This window comes from Lonchura striata, chromosome 3 (genome assembly GCF_050655825.1).
Source record: "Lonchura striata isolate lonStrDom1 chromosome 3, ASM5065582v1, whole genome shotgun sequence".
In the NCBI taxonomy this organism is placed as follows: Eukaryota; Metazoa; Chordata; class Aves; order Passeriformes; family Estrildidae; genus Lonchura; species Lonchura striata.
The window spans coordinates 90,987,519-91,009,335 of NC_140705.1; the positions used below are offsets into that span (position 1 = coordinate 90,987,519).

Genomic DNA, 21,817 nt, shown 5'->3' on the forward strand with positions numbered 1-21,817 from the left:
CTGTTTGATTTTATGCACTGCATCTACATATGACATTTTGAAATGCATGTTTTGGTCCTTAGGCCTGGGGGTTCATTCTTGTTCCAAGTGGAGCTGGTGGCAGTTCAGTTCTTCTTCAGTGGAGAAGGCTCAGAGAACTGCACTTGTACCTGATTTTCCTGTAGGAAGACCTAGGCACAGTCGAACTTCCACATGGAGGGGGGACTTGTTTTCAGCAGGGTTCATATCCAAGTGTAATTCTTCACAGCCCACTGTGTCATGTCTGCTTTCATTTTTTTCTGCTCTTGCTCAAACATGTGTCCTTGACATCAGTTCTCATTCCTTGTCTGTGTCCACAGTCCCAATGTTTCTGTGCCTGTGTTACAGCTTGAGTTCTAGCACTGGATGCGAGTTAATCAGTGTTGTCATGTCATCTCCTATGAAGTAGACAGAGAATAAGTTAGGATAAGGGCTGAATAGCCAGAAGCCTACAATAGTTTGGGAAAATAAAAATGTTTGCATTTCCAGTTTTCTATTCATCTTTTTTAAATCATCTTTATAAACAAGCTAGAACGTTTTGGTGTTGTGGGCATCTTGTGGGTGTAAAAAGTACACGTATTTTTATGTTTGGTGCTGTATGATCATGAGTTTATCAAGCTTGTGAACTGGAATTTAAACACTGGAATTTAAAATGCCGAAGAATAATCAGTTAGCGCTTCTAACACTGGCTTTTCCTGGATTCTTGGGCACTCTATTCTATTTGGTTGTGTCCTTCCTTCTTTTTTTCCCTTTATTTTTTATTTTTAATTGATTGAGGTACTGAGGAATAGCATAAAGCACTGGAAATTTGTCACTGAGGACTTGAGCTGAATTTTGAAGGGTTCTGGGTGGGGATAGTCACATTTGACTCTTTCACCAGTCCCCTCTCTACCCAGGGTTGGGTCCTGGCACAGAGCAGCTCCAGCTCCCTGTCCCCCCTGCCTCTGGCCACAGTGGCAGCTCCCCAGCCTGGCTGCCCATCCCTCCTGGCAGGGATGTGCTCACAGGGCCTGGCTCCAGGGCTTTTCCTTTTCCCACACTCTGAAACGGGCACCGTGCTGAATTGATGATGGTATGTGCCTCCTGCTTGCATGAGAGGCTTTAGGGAAAACATAATTACTCATTTTATTAAGTCTCTTTTTATGTTTTGCTCTGTGTCCATATTTCATTCCCATATTTGCCTCCTCAGTGACTGGGTAGATGATATAAAATAGATCAAATTATTTCCCAGCTGAGCAGAGTTGATGTGTTTTCTGCAGGCTGCAGCCTTTCTGAGGGCTGCTTTTTCAACAAGCCAGCCTCTCCTACTTCAAACACCCACTGAAATTTATGCTGCCTGTGTTAAAAGGCTTTTTTGGCAGCATCAACTCAGCCCCAAACAAAGACTTTAATATATTAAGAGGGAAAGAATTTTCAGTATTCTCACCAATAATTCTGCTGGAGTCAGATCTGCTGTCATCCATCAGTGCTGTTTGGTTATTTATTAGTGCCTCACAATTTGTTGTGCTCTGACTCTGCTCAGAGCTCTTTCCCAGCCAGGGAGGATATCGTGACACTGAGTGTTGCCAGCACACTGCCACAGCCTCTCCCATTTTGTTGGCTTTTCTCAAAGTATGAGTTAGCAGCTTCCTCTCTTGTGGTGTGTGTAGGGCACCAGGAGAAAATTTGCCTTTGAGTGCTGTTGTTTTAGGCAACAGGTTTTAGAAACTGCACAAATTGGATGCAGAGTAGTTCTCTGTCCTGGAGGCTGTTTTGTTTTGTTTTGTTTAAAATATCACAGGGTTAGCTGAAAATGCTTAACTCAGGACTGATTTATACCCCTAAGCTCTGCCTCTCCCTCACATATATCATTTCTTTCTAGTGTTTGGATGTGAGACTGTTTTGCAGCTCTCATTTGCAGGGCTATTGTATAAGGAAAAACTTTTTTGCTTCTATGAGACTTGGAGACTTCCTGAACTGGTACTTTTAGGCAAAAGGCTGGAAACAGCTTCTTGTGGTCCTGCAGAAGTCAGGGCAGGCCTTGGCTTTAGGGAGCCCAAAATGTGGCTCTGTGTCTGTGTGGGTGATGTCAATATCTTTGTGACAAACTGATCTGTGACACTGCACAAACCCGGTGTTACAGTCAGGTCTGGGTGTGTGGAACCAGGCCAGCCCCTCCCACAGACATGCTCGGGAATGGAGACTGTCACCTGTTAAGAAGCCAAATGCTGATTTGCCTCTGGGTAAAAACTCCCTACTTGCCATTTTAGTGAAATCATATGGGAAACAAAGCTGATTCCCTCCTGCTGGCTTTTCTTAGCAGCACCATTACCAAGTGAGGCCATATTGTATTTTCTTTTCTCTCACTCCTTGTTTTTCCTTTCATTATCTCCTGGCAGCTCTATTATCAGCAGCAACTTGTATTTTCTTTCTCTCCCATCCTACTGCTTTGTCTCCTCCTCTTAGCCACTGATACACATGGAGCTTGTTCTGTCCTTATCTTCTTCCCCCTGGGCATCTCTCCTGCCTGCTGTGCAGGCTGCTGCAGCAGCCAGCTCCGTGCAGTGCATCATGTCAGAGTAGGGTGTGATTTGGGATCCTGCATGTCTGGCATGTGACATCTGAGCACTGAGAGCACCTAGGATGGGCATGGCCATGGCACCTCAATTGCTCTGTCCCTGACAGCTTGTGCATCAAATTAAACACAAGTCAAGTGCTTTTCCTTCCCCCTGCACCCTTGCCTCCAATTCCATTGTAATTACAAAAATCAATACACATGAGACATGACAAGGAATTAATTATTTTTCTGTTACAGACTCGGTTACAGTAAATAGACCCAAGCCTCCTCTAATTGGAGTCAGTGGGACTTTTGTTACCCATGCTCATGGGTCAGAGCCACCCTTAAATCTCAGCATAACACTGACATCCTGAGCTCTTGCACTCAGCTCCTCTAGGATTTTTCTGGCTCCCCTGGGCCATGTTTTTGCAGCCCCAGGTGTCAAGGAAGGTGTAACTCATGTGGTTCCTCAGCTTGCAGCCAGAGAATATACAGCCTTAAGGTATGAAATTCCTTTTTCTCCTCAAAAAGTGTAATGAAAACAATTTTTTTAAATTATAAATCTGTTCTTGTAAATGGAAAATGCAAGCACCTGATGCATACTAACTTGCTTTCCTACATTTATTATCTCCCATTTTGGCACATGTTATTAATTGGGAGTTGACACTTCCACATCCAATCAAAAATTAATATTAACAGTGTACCTGAAAAATTCATGGAGGCACAGAATTATACATATTCATGTTGCAGAGCCAAATTAACAAGGTGCTGATCCTTTACAGTAGTAGAGCTTCTCATACCTCCAGGGCTGCTGCTTCGGTGCTTTGGGTGAAACTCTGTGGTCACCTGGTGCAGGTGATGCTCTTAAGTGAAGCTGTTCCCTGCAGGTGGGCCAAACAGCAGATGTGTCCTGCAGCACTTCTAGAAGGTATTTCAGCTGCCCTCAGAGCCACTCTCTGCCCATGTGGAAGGGAGCAGCCCTGAGGAACTTTGATGAGTATTCCAGTGAACTCAGCTCCCTATGAACTCCCAACAACAATGCTCTGGCCACTACAATCCCCTTTTTATCCTTGACACCTCTGCAGGAAGCCAAACTGGCTTTTGGGAAGGCTGCACTTAATTCAAACACTTCCAAGATGCATTCCAGTTCAACCACAGGCAGCCCTCCAAGAATTTTGGGGAAGGAGTTTGGAGGAAAAGGTTATTTCAGTTTACTGGGATTCATGGGACTTGTCTGGCTTTGGATTGGACAGGGGAAAGTTGTCCTCCCAAAAAAATTAGTATTCAGACTCATGGCAAAAAAAAAAAAAAAAACATAAAAATGATCTGATAGCCAGTATAATATTTGAAAAGTTCTTATTTTATTTTTCCCTGTTTGGGTAAAAATTTCTTCCATTAATTCATTCAATTTTAACATTTCCAAAGTTTAAAAATAAATCTGTCTTCAATCTGTGGCTGCTAAGCTAAAATGACTTATGGCATTATCTGCCAAAAAAGCAGGGTGTTAAGAGGATTGAAATAATTTACTATTTGTTTCACTGTTCAACTCTGGGCTTTGGTGCTTGTGTACTTATCAGAGGGGAATAGTAAAATGTTTCTTTACCTCATTAAGTGGGCAACAGCATGGAGAAATGAATGGAATTTTCATAGCCTCAGTGACCAAGAAATATTTTAAAGGAATATTTAAAGAAAAAAAATACAGAGTGAGATTTACAAATCTTCCTGTGACTTGATTTGGTATCTTCCCACTTCTGGATGGGAGCTTGTGGTTAAATTTTGGGATGCAGTACTTATGGCCCATTCCTGGAAGGATCTTGCTCTTTGCTCAGCACCTCTCAGCATCCAGCCCCAAGTGACAGTCAGCCCAAACTTTGAACAGCCAAATCCTGGTGGAATTTAAATCTGGTATTGGTGCAGTTGCTAAGCTGTCCCCAATTGCAGAGTATTATTTTGGGGAAGTTAGGGTGGTCCCTTTTTTCTGTTTCTCCCAGTGGATAAATACTGCAAAATGCACTTTCAGCCTGTGAACTGAGTAGTAAATAATCTCACTTCACTCTTTAAAAATAAACAGACTGGCCTTTATCCTATGCCAGTTTTATACCAATAAAACTTCCTTAAGTTCACTGAAGCGACTGACACATCCCAGGCTTGAGATCAACAAAATTCAGTCCAGTAACAGGATGCTCAAAGGACCATTGTCAGTTTGGGCCTTACTTGTTTACATTTTCCTTCATAAATCTATGTTTTAAAGGGTTTTGGTTTTTTTTTTCCCAGCAGAATAAATATTGCAGTGTGAGAAATGGATATCAGGTCACAAAAGATACATGTAACAATTTGAGGTGATATTTATTGTGTTAATTGAATGTCTTTAGTGTAACTCTTACAAGTCCTTGGAAACATTCCTTTTAAATCAACAGCATCACATATCCAGTGTGAATATGCAAAATGCTTTTTAAATTTTTTATTAAATTCTGATATTGCTTTCTTTTAAATAATGTCACAAACTCTTTGTACAAAGAATGTAAATGTAAAAAAATACTTTGAATTGGACACGTGAAAAAATATGATAAATATAAACTGGAGTTTATTGACAGAGGAAGGGAGATATTTTTCACACATGGGTCATTCTACTGGAAGCCAGAGAAAATCATGGATTGGATCTGGAGCTGCAATAAAAGGGGAAATAAATTACTTGAAAGGGCAAACTTTTCAATTTTGCAATAGTGTAAATCAGAAGGAACATTATCAAGTTACCTGTGTCGCTGGTGATTTAAAGATATTAGTGAGGTCCGTAATGGAGGGCATGTGGCAGCCAGACCTGATTTGTGAAGCTTACTGAGATCTTCCTGGATAACATGTTAATAAATTTAGAACTGTGAGGAGGATGGTGGTATTGGTTTGTTTGGTTGGGGTTTTTTTGAGAATAGTGATTTTAGAATCCAGCTGGTCTCTGTGTACAAAAGAGCTCACAGAATTTTTTTTTTTAAAAAGGCACAAATGTCAGAATTCTTCTTGCAAAAAAAGAAATTTCACTGATTTGGGTTTTTTCCCGATTTGCAAAGTGAATCTGTTCTGTCTTCTACCTGTCTCAGGTAAGGGCATTTCTCATGTCCCGGCCTACTCTGATTAGTTGGTTAATTGGCCTTCCTGATGCAGAAAAGGTGGAATCCTCACTACCCCTGGTGCTGGATGGCAGCACAGATAAGGCACACTGGTGTGTGACCGGTGAGCAATAGAGGGGCTGTCATTTACCATTATGCAGATGAACAAGGTGGCCCAGTGCTGCCAGGATCCATCAGCCTGAGGGAACAAACCGTGCTTGCTTGGAGCTGGGGGAGCCACCAGCAACCAGAATAGCCCCACGTGTAGACACACGCAGTTGTTAAAAGCTTCTAAATTAATTGCTTCATTTATTGGGTTACAGATTTTACTATACTGCACTGCTCCTCTAATTCTTTATTTAAGTCAGAAAGCAGATCAATTAAAGGGAGAAAAGAGAAGAACTGAATTTCTATTAAAATTATCAGCTGTGTAGCAAACACCAAATTTTTCCTTTGTAGCGCAGAATAATAGATGGTTTGGGTTGGAAGGTTCCTTAAAGACCATCTCATTCCAACCTTCTGCTGTGGGCAGGGACAACTTCCCCTATCCCAGGTTGCTCAGAGCTCCATCAAGCCTGGCTTTGGACACCTCCAGGGATGGGGCAGCCACAGCTTCACTGGGCAAAAGCAATTTCCATAAGCAAACCTAGCTTCTAATTTTAACATTTGTGAATAGTTGATCCCTCTGAAAACAAGTGAACTTTCTATGCAGAGAGGAGTGCAGTGTGTTTCTCCACAGACTGAAGATAAAACTGGGGAAAGGGTGTGAAAAATCAATAGGTAGCTTCTTTCTACAAGGTCACATTCAGGATGATGACATTCTAGAGAGGGAATGTTCTCTCTGCAGAAGATGCTTCTCTAAGCACTGTGGGTGGTTAAGAATGACAAGGAAATTCCACCCTGGAGTGAGCAGTGGAACACTTCAAGGCCCTTAGCTGTTCCCTGTGGTCTCTCAAACACTTCCCTCTGCTGTCCCATTCCCTGCCCAGCTCCAGAGCTCCTCTGTTGGGGTTAGGGCTGTCCCTCAGCCCCTGCCTCCCTGTGAGCCCCTCCTGTACTCCCTGTGTTTTTATTAAAAAAAAAATTTATTGCTTTCCATGGCAAACATTCCCAGAGCAGGACAGTTGACCAGCCAGGTAGAACTGCCTGTGAGAGGAGAGAGCACAGAGCTAACTGGTGTGTTAACCTTGTGGTCTCTGAGGAGAAAAAAAAAAGTTATGCTAAAAAATTGAAGAAGCCAGGGACTGCAAAGGTTTTGTGTCAGGATGTTTGGCTTAGGCTGTGCAATATTTAAACCTGCCCAGAGAGGTCTGTGCTGTGGAAATGTTTGTGATTCTGCAAAGGCAAGTGCTTTGCATGCTAAATCTCAGGGAGCAACAGGGCACCACAAGCTGTTGACTCCCCTTCTCCTCCTCACAAGCTGGGCTGGCACTCCAGGAAAATGCATGATGAAGCACAGGCTGAATTATGCATGGGGTGTGCCCAGACAGAACATTTGTAATGCACGGCAGCACACAGAGACATCTCACAGTGCACACATAGCACCCTGCACACACTCATGGCTCCCAGGCTGAGCCACAAACACCACAGAGGCACAACTAAATACTCCTGTACAGCTGTGCCCATCACTACAGCAACAGCAGCAATGGATTTCTTAATTATCAGCCCCTCAGTGCAGCATGACAAATGACATGAGATTCAGTTTGACACAGCTAATGGAAAAGTGTTGAAAGAAATATTAATGCCTAGTATGTGAACTCGTTAGAGAGATGCTTTAAAATGCATGAAATGGGGGGAAAATGTGTTCTTTAATGAACAGAGAAATAAAATCAGTAGTCTTGCAAAGCTTGTAGTGTATGGAGGGTTTTGTGTGTGCAAGTCATTAGTCAGGAGAGTGACAATGTTTTTGTGCAGAATCACCTGGCAAAGCAGAGGCACTGATAGAAACAATGCTGGGTGTCTGCACAGGAGGGACTGCTGCAAGCTGCTTTAACTGTACAGTCATGACAAGGTGGGTGAGGGGGTCATCTCACACTGACACTTTATAGGATGAGAAATACACTGTTAGGAAGGGTAACAGAAATAAAAAGCTAGTGTTAGAGTTTCAAAACTATACCTGATTTAAAGGGTGTATTAAAAATCATGTGTAGCTTGTCTCGGGGGTGGACTTTTCTTTCTAGAAACAACAAAAATCGGAAGAAAATGCTGTTGTTTTGAGATGCAGTCTTTTCCCCGGGAGGTTGAGAATACTGAGCTTGGTAGGAGATGAAAACCCTGCACATCCAGAAGGGAGAGAAAGTGGCAGGGAAACCTTCCAGCCCCATTCCCACATTGTTTCCAGTGCTGCGTGGGGGAGCTTTCAAGGGTCTGGCAGCCCTCTGGAGTCAGTAGCAGAATAGCTGGGAATGATGTTCCCTGGAAAGATTACTTTTCATTGACTATCCCCTGTGATTCACTTGCAACAAATCAGCATTTTCCAACAGAGGAGTTCCACAGGGTTGCTGCAGTTGCATAATCCAAGAGCAGTGGGTGATGACAATCCATAGGTGGGACTGGAATGACTCAGTAAATTCCCATTATTTAGCCCTTGTTTGGAAGGAGGTTTTGCCAAGAGAATGTGGAGTGTGACTAAGCAACTGAACTGCAGCTCTGTACCTGAAAATTATCTCTTTTGTGGAGTCTAGAGATCTGCAGGCTTTGCGTGGCATAAATGGATGTGCCTGGGAAGGGCAGGACTAATCCAGATATGGTTTGATACAGAGCCTGGCTCTAGGATGGTCAAGGCAAAATTTAAACTTTTTAACATTATCTTTTAACATGGGAACCTAGTTTTGTAACATTGAGTTTTCCAGTCATGAGGGTGGTGAAAGTTCACGTTTTTTGTCCTTTTTCCATTGCTCCCTAAAAAAAATAAGAAAGAAAAAGCAGTTTTGATGTTCTTGTGATAGAAAAATCCTTCTTTTTAAACCTGCTGAGTATAGGGCAAGAAATCTCAGTTTTGGTTCATTCCATCAACTTCCCAGCTCTGCAGTCTGGCCCATGGTTTATAGAAATGAAGTCATTCACTAAAGGAAGTTATCAGGCATAATATTACCCTGCTGATAATGGAAGGAGGTCTCTCAGCCTTTTTTATTTCTCTTTTTTTCTGTATCCCCATTTTCCCCCATTTCACCTTCTCTCCTACTTGTCCTTCTCCACCTTTCATCAAGTCCTTTTCACAGTATGTGGTTTCTTTCTCCTGCTCTTTCTATAGCCCTTATTTACTTACACTTCTTATACTCCTTCCTCTTTGCCATCACTTGCTGCTATTAAATTTCAAGGAGTACCTACAAGTACCTGTGGGAAGGGTGTCTCTTTCAGATGAAGCAGCACTTTGAAGGAGCAGCCTGAAGGGGAGAGGTGTTAAAGAGCTGCCATGACGTGCTCTGCATGTTTGTGAGCTCGGCTGGGAATGTGGAATGCCTTCCCAATCCCTCCATTAGCTAGGAGAGGTGATGCACAGGTTATAGAGATGTGTGGAAAACACTCCAGGTGTGGAGCAGTTCCAGTTCCAGAGCTAGGAGCTCTCTGGTGCAGATCAGCCCATTTGAGAGCCTGGGCCACCTTCCCACTGCAGAGGAGGAGGCTGAGTCTCCTTGGGCAGAGCCCAGGCTGAGCATCCTGGGCACAGGAGCACTGGGAAATGGGCCCCTCTGCTGTGCTTTGGTTCTGAGAGGGCCAAACACACCGGGTTAAGGATTAAAGATTGAATTCCATTGAATACAAATGTTTTTAGCTTATATTTTCAGCATGCCTAAAACTAAACATATTTCTTCCAAAACCCTTCGCTATCTATTTCCCTTTCAGACCTCATCAGCTGTTTACACAGCCCTGTTCATTGTCAAAGACAGTTTCCAGTAATATTCTACATTTCCTTTGATTTATTTCACATTTCTTAAAGCAAGGTGACTGCTGACAAGCAATTACATGCCAGTTTTAGTGTAACAAACACTCTTGATTTATACATCAAGGAAACCCAGACCTCACTTGGCAACAGAAACAGCCCTCGATTAGGATGAGATAAAACAAGGAAGGTTGATTTCTGTGATGCCATAATATCACCCACTTTGTTTCTCTTGCAAAAGGTGCTCTGTAAGTTTATGTTATAGAACAGACAAAATGTATGTAGGCATGTGAGGATACCCTAAAGCGCATCACAACAGCAGTGTTTTACAGTGCATCTGATAGCCAGGTACACTAAGAATTGCATCTTCAAAGATGCTGAATGGGCCCACAGGTTTGTGATCCAAGACATTGGTCCCCACAGGGCTTCTTCTGACATCTGAAGACTCATAAATGGAGCATTACTTAGGAGCCAAGATGTTACCTGTAACCTCACTAAGCTGGCCAGCATGAATTTTAATCACAGTATAAGGAAGTGGAGTAGATATAATCCATTTGTTTGCATTGATGAATAAATGTGCTTTTCTATATGTCATAGTAAATATTTGACTATGTGTGCATAGGCACACATGCTCACTAGCTATATTAAGAACATGCATATGCTATAATTTTAGAGATTTAGTTTGATGCATGCACATTTTGGATGCATCTGTTAAATTACAGTTATTCACAGCCTTGCAGGATACAAAATTCACTATCATAAAATTCTGTTAGTGATTTTCAAACTGGCATGATCACCATGTTAATTACTATACAATTAAAATTTTTTTTTTTTTACTTTCTTTTCTCCCCCTGTCCTTTGAAATTGCCTGCTTAACATTCTGCTTCTCTTCTGGAAGGACAATAAATGGGGAAAAATTTTGCCTGCCCACTGGGAGCCTTCCTTGGCTGTGAGCACAGCAAAATGGCACAAAGGAAAGGGACCTCAGGCAACTGATGGGAATGAAAGGTTTGGTCAAGAGAAGGCAACACAGAGCACTGAACATGCTTTTCAGAGCTCAGGAAGAGCTGTGCTAGAGCACGTCTGGGGTAGCAGCTGATCAGTGATTCATGGACTCATCTCCTTCCTTTCACCCTGTAGAAAACACAGAGTATCTATGTACCAACCTTCTAGCTCCAGTAACAGGAATTCCATCATCCCTGATTAGCTCTGATGGAAGTGCCCTACTGCTCCTTGAATTGTATTAGGGATTTGTTAGGTTAAGCACTTGGGAGATTTTGAGGTATTTAGATAATAAAGGATATATAAATGCAAATTAGACATTAAATGTAAGGAGGAAGTCATGGAGGGTTTCACTGAGAATTATCTGCTAGATAAATTCTCTTCTCAGCAAACCTGCAGTGGCTCTTCCCTCCTAGGAGAGGCTCTTTGCAGTGCTTAACAGGTACCTGCTTCTCAGAAAGAGCCCAAACAGATTTATCTTCTCAGCCCAGAGATTAACACATCATCAGGTGTGACAGACTGCAAAATCAGAAAGATGGATTGGCAGGGGAGAAGACAAGTGAAGCATCAAAATGTCATCCTGCATTCATTATGTCTGTGGCTTCCCAATTAATGCACAGAATCTCTCCTCTTCATGGAATCCTCACCTCTAGAGCTGCATAAACCATTCTGCCCAACACCGTTTTTTTTTTCCCCTCCTGTTCATTGTGAAAGCCTAGTTGGATGGCTGGAAAACAAATGTTTCCTTTCTCCCCATCACTTTCCTCTTTCATTTTTCTGACTGGAAATTACGTTTTTAATTTTTCTTCATGATTATTATTCCAGCATTCCTCCTTGCTGGGATTATCTACATGACTTTGCCTCCCCACCTGGTGTGGGGGATAGGGAAAGTTCCATCACTGAGAGCTTCTTGTACCTAAATTGAGATTAACAGTGATAGTTCCACAGTCCCACACTCTTTGTTGTGTTGATGCAGTAATGAAACACATTTTCTGTTTCTGCACTGAGTTTTCTGCTGTATTCTGGTGTATCCTGGTAGGCAATGCCTACAGGCAAGATGAACTGACTCCTTATTGCCAAAATTGAGTAATTATCCTGTATTCACCATCCCTTGCTCAGCTGTGGAGCTGTGCAAGTACATTTAGGGACCGATCAACACCCTCCAGTGATTCGAATTCCTGGGTTTTCCTTTGATCTTTATCTTTTGCTGAAAGGCATCATCCAAACATTTTTGTCTTCTTTACACATGAAGTACAAAAGCATTGGAATGATCACCTTGACTGTAATGCTGCTGTGTCAGTGCTCCCCCAGTCACCCTTCCCTCACCCATTTCAATCAGATTCACTCGCTGTTCATTGTATCATAAAAAAATAATGTGACTTTTTAGCTCAGAAAAAATCTCTTATTTGGAGCTGGTAACATATTGTGAGAAAATACATTTTGTATTGGTTTGTTGAGCTCATTGTCTGCCTCGCTTGCAGATGATGTCACTGAGCAGAGGGCACTTAGGAATGTCCTTTCTGTCCTGACTTGCTGATTGTTTTTCACCAAAAGCTGTGCTCTCCAGTAACTTTCGTGGTGGCTTTTCAGGTCAAGGCTTCTTTCTGTTTCTTCCTTGGAGAGCTGGGCAGTTATTGTCTGGTGCACAGGCCTGTGACAAGATGCAATATTAATAACACAGAAGTGAAAATCAGAAATGTATTATTCATGTCATGGGAAGAGTTACAGCTTGGCCTACGTTTTCTGTGAAAAGCCTTCAGAGCAGTAACTGATCCCACTCCATCTTTTGCCTTACTAGAGTTACATTTTCCTGAGCAAGTATTTGGATAAGATGATCTCTGCTATCCCATACTCTGTGCAACTCACTCTTGTTGTAGTGTGTGAACCACAAATTCCTCTTACTTAACAAGAGTTCTCCAGTTTCCCTCTCAGCAGACACACGAGTCCACAGTATTTCTCAGCTGCCCCTCTCAGTCCTATTTGGAGCTCTTGCTGCTCTTCCTGTCACTCACACTTAAGTCCTTCATCCTGAATCCAGAATTTTCCTGAGTCCTGTGCAGCCCTGGCTCGTTAGTTACCCCGAGGGAGGCTCCTGAGACACCAGCTCTCAGGGGAGCCTCCCCACCATCCTGTCAGCTTCCCATCCAGCTCAGGAGAAAGGGCAGTGATGTCCAGCAGCACTTACACAGGGTCTGTTTCTCACTCATTTCACAGAATGGTTTTTAGAAATGTTTTCAACACTCAGCAGCTTCTGGTTCAGATATGGAGGTCTTTAATATGCAAGTGGATGCAGAATTTTGGGGTTTGGTCTCCTGACCTGTTAATTGGTAAAGAAACAACATTTCTAACCCATTTTTAAGTGCCTCTATTAGCTGCCTCTTAGCCAGCTTTTAACCCACAAGTGAATCATGTCTCCCCTCTTTCTTTTTTTTACCCTGGGTGTTGCACTTCCATCTTTGATGCAGAATACAATGTTGGAATTCACACCAAAATGTTGCCCTTGACCTCTTTGTGACTCCTTAATTCCACTGAAATTGCTTACTTGTTGTTGCTGGGTTTCAGTTTCTGTTTTCCACCCATAAAAACTTAGTATTCATTTCCCTGGAAGTGACATTGAGGGATTATTTCTGTGGAGTTCTGTTCAGTTATGGCATTGATCACTGGCAGTTCATTGCACATTGCAATATTAATGTTTGGGATCAGCTGGTGGCCTGAATAGAAAGCAGTCCTTTCTGGGGCTCACCACTGAGACAGAAGGTGGTTATTTCCCTCTGTCCTTTACCTGCTCTGCAGGCATTTCTTTTCCAGTGCATTTTCCTGAAGGATTTTCTATCTGTGGCTTCCTCGGGACACTTGCTCAGAGGCAGTGGATGGCCCCAGCGAAGCTGCTGTGCCTCGTTCCCAGAGAAATCTGAGCCTTCCCTGGATCTCAGCCCATCAGAGGAAGCAGATTCCCCTCTGAGCTGCCAGCAGTCAGGCTTTCCCAGTTTCCACTTTTTCCTCGTCCTTCCCCAATTTGTACTTTTTCACTGCCAAGCTCTCTTGGCAGCTCGAGGTGAAGTGCTGTTGAAACACTCTCTGTTGTTACAGGCCCCATGGAGTGGTTTGGTTTTTTCCTCTGTCACAGTTTCACAGCAGAAAAGTTTCAATCATTTTTGGGGTGTTCTTGACCCCTGCAGCTGGTGCTTCCTGCCATGCAGGGACATCAGAACAGGCTACAGGGATTTCTCTAATAACAGCCAGGGAGGTGCCACAGCACAAGCAATGTGAGCTGTGAAAAGCTGCTGGAACAAGGAGAGCAGATAAACTGCTCATAAATGGCAACAAGTTCTTCTGGTTTTTCTATTTCTACCTTGACTATTTGATGGAGGGGTGTTAATTTTTTATTATTAATAATATTTGGAGATGGAAGTTTTCATTATTATAAATCACTGATTAAGTCAAATAACTTTCAATGTGGCATCTTTTTAATATAGTGAACTTTCATATTTGTTGGTTTTTGTCAGAATCTGTGGTATTGATGATTCCGAGATTGTAGAAAGTCTCTGTCAGCCCCACTTTCAAAGAAGAAGCCATAAATTGTCTGTGCTGTTTTCAATGTTGTTTATTCTTGCTTATCTCTAACATGTTCTGCTGCCCTGCCTCAGGTCCTGCAGGGCAGCGTGTGGGGCTCTGCCCTCAGTGGGATGTTACAAACATTAAATACCAGAAACTACCTGTGCTATATTTACAATAATGTGCCAGTATCTATCACCTATGTGTGTCCCCAGCCTAAACCAACAGAAAAATGCCAACACTACAGTGAAACATGGAGGGCATGAAGAAGAAAAAGGACAAGACACACCCAATTTCCTCCATCTTGTGCCCTTTGAACCCCTAATCTAGAAACCTAAAATTTTACTTTTGTACCCATGCCACACTTAATTATTACTTATATCAAACACTCAGAGCTTGTAATTCATCCTGTAAGATTGAAAACTCTTTTCCATGGACAGAGATCAGAGACAGTGTCTCTGGGGGCTCTGTACAGGGGGTTCCTGACCCCCTGCCTGGGTCCCAGACCCTCCAGGGCAGCCAGAGGGAAGCTCTGGATTCCCACAGGTTTTCGCTACTGTGCTTTAAAAACATGCAACACATCAAATCAGTCTTTTAGAATAATTGGGTATTTGGGCTTATTTAGGCTGAAATTTTGATTTCTAATACCATTAACTAAAGAATATGGTGCATAGTTCACCATGTAGATCATTATGTGGTCAGAAGTGCTTTGTTTTCATAATGAATCCATCATAGCATAGAGACCTGTAGAGTTCCTGAACAGAGAAAGGTAAAATTCTAAATTCAGTCACCATCTCTGAAGTACTTCAGTGAGTTATGCCCTTTTGCAAATATTACCACAATGACATCCAGATTCTCCATCTGCTGTTATCCCATATAGGTTACTGGATGTTGAATATTCACCCTTTTTATAATTTCAAGTTCATCTGGTGTCATAAACAGCAGAAAACTGTGGGCTGTAATCATCCTATTCTACACTTCTGGAAGGTTTTATTTCATTTTAGTTAGTGGCTGAAATGCCATCCTCTTTTTCTCTGAGTTGCTTTTTTGTTGGTGGCTTTCTTGGGGCATTGATAGACATCATCAGTCTTTGAAGAAAATTGCTGTTACTTAACCTGGTTTTCTGTGCCAGGGATTTCTCCAGCTTCTTTTCATGAAAAAAAAGACTGTTGCAACATCAGAGATAGACTGAGTTTTGGTATAAAGATAATATTTCACTGCTTTGTGGGGTTTTTGAGTCTCAGTCTCACAATTACACAGAAGTGTAGAGTGTTCTGCAGCTCATCTGTTAAAGTTTAATGCTGCTGCTAACTGGCAGTGAAAGAGTATTTTCATCCTGGGAATGTTTCACCCTTTTCACCTTTTCCTGTGTTGATATGGATTTGTGCAAATGTGATGAGTGCCAGCTGAAGAACTGGTCAAGTGGGATGCTCTAATTGCATTTCCTGAGATTTTGCATTTCTAGCATTTTTATCTTTCCACACTGCTGCACTGTTTAATTAACTTGAATTAAATGATGAGTCCTAAAGTGAATTTTTATGCATTAAAAGGGCCATGAAATAAAGGAGTTGAAGAAAAGCAAGAATGGGGGTAAGGCTCATCTCCTCTGAATTTAGACACCCACAAGAAACCTGAGTAGGTCTCAAATCCTCCAAGGGAAGGAAATGCTAGGAAGCACTTCCAATAACCCATTTTTTGTGCCTCCTCTGCAAGACCAGCACAGAACTCACAGAGATTCCAGTAGGACCTATGGCACGTATTTTGATTAAAAATTAGACTGAGTGTGAGGGGTTTAAATGGTGTCAGCAGAACTGGCTTGAGCCCCTCTAATGAAAGAGACAGGCATTACATTTCTGAAGCAAAGGATGAATCAAGATTAACTCTTCTGACAGGTGTGACACTTTCTTGATGCATGTGAAAACAAATATGGGATACCCTTCAAATTGTTGCACTTGTTTTTTGTCTGTGAAATGGATCTCTATAGGAGAATAATTCTTGTGGTTTAGATCAGCTGTCAAAGATGATTCTTAAATGGCCCTTTACAACAAAAAAAGTGATTTATCCTGGCTATTTTTGTATCGCTAAATGAATATAGTGCCACTAGATTGCAGTACTTTCAAGCTTTTCAATAAACCCCACTAAGTCTTGTACAAGGACTCTTTGGAGTCTGAACCTGCCCCCAGACTGTGAATGAGGCCCAGTGTGTGTCCTCAGGGAATTTCCTGTCTTTTAACATGGGTGGGCAGCAAGCACAGCTCTTTGCTCAAACAGGGTTTTAATCCTGTCCAAGAAACAAAGGAAGATAAATATTTAAAAAAAAATACATTAGTTCTATTAGTATTCTTCAGCTCCCAGGGAAAAGGAAACATTGAGAATAGGAAGGAAGGAAGTGCATCAGAGAATGAGGATATGGACAGTTTGTAGGTGATGTTGAGAAGAGTTATTGGAGAGATGCAGAAGGGAGGTGGAAATTAGGAGGCAAATTTTGATGTGCCTGGCAATACAAAGCAGTGCCAAGATGCTGTGGTACAGGCTGTTCCCAGGTAGCTGCAATTACCCCAAAGTGGTGAATCTAAAGTTTAAATAAGATTTATGAGTTGCATTGTGTGTCTTCAAATCAAAAGGAATAATTCTTTTACTGTTGTGTTCATTACAGATAGACATATATCATTATATACATATTTAATAACAAAAAGCAAGGAAAATTTGTTAGTTAGGACTAAATGTTCTACATTTACATTTCATTAATTCAGGAATTTTAGCTTTTGGAGAAACTAAAATTTTAAAAGAGAAATTCAGACTGTAATCATGGTGTTAAGTTAAAGTCAACCCTCTTATAAAGAGTGAGAATTGACATTCCAGTAACCACTCATCTGCAGAGACAAGAAATTAATTTTACCTTGCATGCCATCAGATTAGATATTTTATTTTGTAAGAATTACTGTGAGCACAAAAGGCTCTTGCACATATTGAGGTGGTTCCTCACAGACAGAGGTTTGTACTACAGAAGTGTTTTATTTGCTCTCACCTGAGCTTTGCTGATGGCCATTTATACTGCATTCCTTTAGCATGGAGCAGCTCCGTGTTTTGATTAGTCAGATATGTCTACTAAGATTTTTTTATCTAAAATTTGAAGAGTAACTAAGTAAGGGAGAGGTAGGTTTTATTGTCAAGAAGAAAGACAGGTTGTATTTCATCTGTGATTTTGCCTGTGAAAACAAGTTAAAGCTAGGTATAAATTTGAGTTTTGCTTTTTAATGCTGTATGAGCAAAATTTAGTTTCTGCTGCTCATTGTCTGCTTCACCTACAAACTGTTTGAAGGAGCTTTTACTCCCCCAAAAAGAAAAGAAACTCAGGAAAGTATCAACTGCCTTTGCTGCTAATCCGTGGAAAATCGGGTGGCACTGCTTTAGTGGCAAAGCAAAGAGCAAGGCTGGGATATGGAAGTGTAAAATGGCACATGGAAAACTGATCCCCAGAGCTCAGAGCTGCAGTTTGCAAGCAGCAGAGCAGGTGCATCCCTGGCAAGAGCTGTGCTGCAGCCTGGCTGGTACATTGGACAGCTCTGGCAGTGCCTCTGGCTCTGCAAAGATCCAGATCAAGGCTGTTCTCCTTGGCTTGTGGAGAGAAACATTCCCTGCTTCCCTGAGGAGAGGAAGTGTTCTGTGATAAGGGGTGGAACCTGCCTGGCACCAGTGCGTGCAGGGACACGGTCACAGTGCTGTCAGTCCCCTGGGAACAGCAGAGGGACAAACCCAGAGGAATCTTAAAGTAGTGCTTATGACTTGAAAAAATCACATGGTAGACAGGTCATGTCTTTTATTACAGAGAGAGGAAAAATCTTCTGTTGATCTTCCCCACTTGCCTTTAGCCTTCACTAGCCTGTTGTTTTTAAGGATTTTTTGTAGGCTCATTAAACTCTGCTTTCTCCAGGCACATGCTTCCAGACACTGGGCTTGATTGTGTCCTTGTTCTCAGCCATTTCCAAATTGGGAACTGTTTGAAATTCCTGCTACTCGGCTGTGGGACTTTGGGCATGTTTTCTTCCCCTTCTGGCTTACTCTTCTTTACAGCCCTAAAAGCACACTCAAACTTGTGGTCAAGGGAGCAGTTCTGAGCAGAGCTGGCATCGGGAATGACAGCTCTGGAGCAGTTGTCAGGAGTCAGGGATCTGGGAAGAGCTGTTTGTCTCCAGGGTGATGCCATGGACTGCATGCCCAAGCAAACATTTTGAATACCATAAATTTTTTTGCTCCTATGACTTAATTGAGCCATTCCATGGGGCACTTTAAAATAAAGAATTCCCTATTGTGCCATTATGGAAACAGAGTTTCTTTTGGCCTTTGCCCAGTGTTATACCAAGGGATCACTTTTAAGGACATCTATTGTAGCCGTTGCCTAGAAAAAGCAGTTCAGCCATAATAGGTTGCTTGTGTACACTTTCAGCAAACCTTTAAATATTTATACTTTCTAATTTATGGTACGTGCTCCCTTCCTTAAATAAAGACCTCTCCTGAATATTATCCATCTAACTCTTCCAAAAACACAAACCGGAGCACTAACCCAAACAAAACTCTTCAATTGTATTGTTGTTCTTAGTTTACCCCAGTTCCATACTATTTAAGAGAATTTTTTCCCTTTTGTGATTGTTAAGTGCAGGCTAAGCAGTTGCAGACTCATGTTATAGAGGGATCTAAAGAGCAAGCAAGGATGAGTTTTACTAAATTTCTCTCTTTCCTTTGGAAGACAGACTTGCCCCCAAAAGGACCTTTTTCTTCAAAGTACTATTAACATGACAGTAGCAACCTGTATGAAAGATTGAAAGATAATTAATTTTTAAGTTGAACCAAAGAGAAAAAAAAAAAAAAAAAAAAAAACCAAAACAGTGGATTTGACAGCAGAAGGATCAGGGGATGTAACTTCTAATGAAGCATCTCTGTTTACTTTGTACTCACTAAGGAGACTCTCTTCACTTACGTTTGTTTTTTGTGGCATCTTGCTTATAAACTGCAGAGCAAACAGTTTCCTAGCACAGCACAGTGTCACAGACACCTTGGCCCCTTTCCACACAAGAGCAAATGAAGCAGACTGAATCTGTCCCCTGCACAGATTTTTAAGTCCAAAAGCAATCGGAGCCAGCAGAGGAGGGGGTGTTCTCTGCTGAGCAGCTCAGGAGAGCCTCTTTGATTCACTTCAGGCCTGGGTTCTGTTTGTGAGGCCACTGCTCAGCCCCCATGGGCTCAAGGCACTGGAAGTTTTAATGCAGTAAAATGTTATGTATCCCTGCAATAGCACTGTTCCTGCATGGTCAGGTCATCTCTGCTGCTTTGGGCAGGCTCTGTCTCTGCAAAGCTGGGGGAGCTTCACTGTGGGGTGAGGGCAGAAAGGACCTGAAATGTGTAACAGGGCTGCTGCCCAAACCAGGCTCCAGATTGGTGCCTGCAATGAAGATGATCTCTGCAAAAAGGGTGACTGTGGAACAGGAGCTGTGGAATCAGGGCCTCCGGATGGACACAGTGACAGTTTCCACTTGTGCCATGAGGATCAGCTTTTCCCAGAGTCTGAGGCTGAGGTACTGCTCAGGACAAAGACACTTGACACAGTACACTTAATATTATATTAAACTTCACACAAATACTTCATACAAGTTATTGTTCTATGGATAGTAAAAGCTCCAATTTATGCATAAAGGCTTGGCTTAAAATCTATGTTTGAGCTTCCTTCAGTCTAAAAGGAAAAAGGTATTTCTCTGATTTTTCTTTTTAAAAAGTGTTGCTTGGTATTTTTTCCAGAACTGTTGTGCTTTCCTCAATAATGACATAAACACTGTTTTTTGCTACTCCTTTGGTTTATTTTCTCTCTCCAAACTGAATTTATGGCAAAGGAACAGAACTTTAGGACATATTGCTTTCCCATGTAGATCTTTTCTATAAGGCATAAAAGAGATACAAACTCATGAGTTTCTTTTTTCTGTTTGATTGTTTTAATTATAAAATATTCCTGTTTTCTCTTCCATCCACAACTGGAATATCCTTCCTAGTCATCTTCCCAGTCCTGGGAACTTCTTGCTGAAGATAACACCATGTGTGGCCCACAGATAATGTAATGATATATCCTTAGTGTAGCCATGCAAATCTTTATTCAGTAATAAAATATTTGGTTTGCTGATAAATTTTTGTTTTAGGCAACATCCTGCCAATTATTTTCATTTACTCTGCCACCTATAAGCACCTCATTAGCAGTGTCTACACTATGATACAACTGCTTCTCCCTGTGTTTGTCCTTCCCTTCTCATTTTCCCCAAATAAACAGTATTAATATGTGATGGGATGGTTTCCAACCAGGATCTGTCACCTCCTCCTCAGTGTAAAATGGAGTGTCAGACTTGTTTTTCTGCAGGCTTTTTGGGTTCTGTGTTCTCATGGCCTGAAGGATTTGTGTTTTAACAAGCATTCTGTTTCCATTTAGGAGAGTTATTGAGTTGTGTGTGCTCACATTCACACACCATTGAACTCTCTGGTGGTGAGCTTTCACTAGAGGAGCTGCTGAACACTTGAGACTTTTAGCAGTTCCACTTCATTTATTGGTGCCAAACCCTTGAAAAATCTGTCAAAAAATGAGGAGATTCAAAATGGGATTGGAGACCACTTCAGGAATTGAATGTTTTCAGCACTGAAATTTCTTTGATACTTTGACAGGAACTAAAACTTTACTAAAACTTGAACTGCAGGACTTAGGCCAGTGCTTGAGAGATGAACTGCAGGACTTAGGCCAGTGCTTGAGAGATGAACTGCAGGACTTAGGCCAGTGCTTGAGAGAACAGGACCAGGAAGGTGTGCTCGAAGGTGGGAATTGTTTTATCTGTCTGCTCTCAAACTCTTTTTCCTTTGGACAGCACCTAGTACCAGCCAAGGGCAGAGGCAGAGCACAGGTCTCAGTCAGCTGTGGTCTGAGCCAGCCTGGCAGTCATGGCAATCCTAAAGCCCTGAGCAATTTGGGGAATCTGGCCTCCAGTGATGGCCAGATGTCACTTCCATTATTTTCACATACCTTCACTCTGGAGTTCATTATTGCAGAAATTCTCTGGTCCTGCTGATCCTGTAAATGTATCTGTGACTTTGATACAGGGACAGTTTCCCCATGACCTTCCATGGGAATCCTACATGAGTTTTGTCTGTGTTGTGTCTCGATTCTCCTTCTCTGGAACAGACACATGACTGTCATCACTCTTTCTTTATGTGGTGCCAGCAGGAGGGTGCCTGGCTCCTCATTAGCTGTCCATATGTATACCAATAAGTTGTAATTATTTCTGAGAGTGCCTTTAGGAAACAAGGAAGTGACACTTACACATTCACAGGCCCTGCTTCACAAGGAAGTGGGACGCATCACGCAACTGCCCTGCTAGAGCAGATGTGGCTGGGATGCAAAATGTACATGCCACATGTGGGCCAGCTATGAAACAGAATTACAATTTTAATCAAAGTCTCCATGCATTTCCCAAGTATTAGGCAGCAGAGTGTTGGGAGTGTAAGTAGGTCACATGTTGTGTTGAGCTATTGTGCTTTGTCCTTTGCCATCTGGCATCATGAATCAACGTCAGCTGGATGCAAACAGAGCTCTGCAAAGGTGACCTTGGCAGCAGGAGTCCCTGGGCAGGGACTGCAGGAGGCTCACCTGCAGTCACAGCAATCCTGGCAGGGAAAACCCAAAGGGAAGAGGGA

At 42.2% G+C, this 21,817-nt stretch overlaps 1 protein-coding gene across 4 annotated transcripts in view; it reads left to right on the forward strand.

Moving 5' to 3' along the window:
* Positions 1–21,817, forward strand: part of PLCB1 (phospholipase C beta 1) — a 343,204-nt gene that overhangs the window by 288,749 nt on the left and 32,638 nt on the right. The window contains exon 32 of one of the 4 annotated variants that reach the window (XM_085577018.1): positions 63–18,979. The exons of the other annotated variants lie outside the window; for them this stretch is intronic. Within the exon in view, the coding sequence (XP_085433144.1) occupies positions 63–164 (102 nt within the window). The 3' untranslated portion in view covers positions 165–18,979. Of the gene's footprint in view, positions 1–62; positions 18,980–21,817 lie in introns of those variants that run through there. 4 annotated transcript variants of the gene reach the window in all.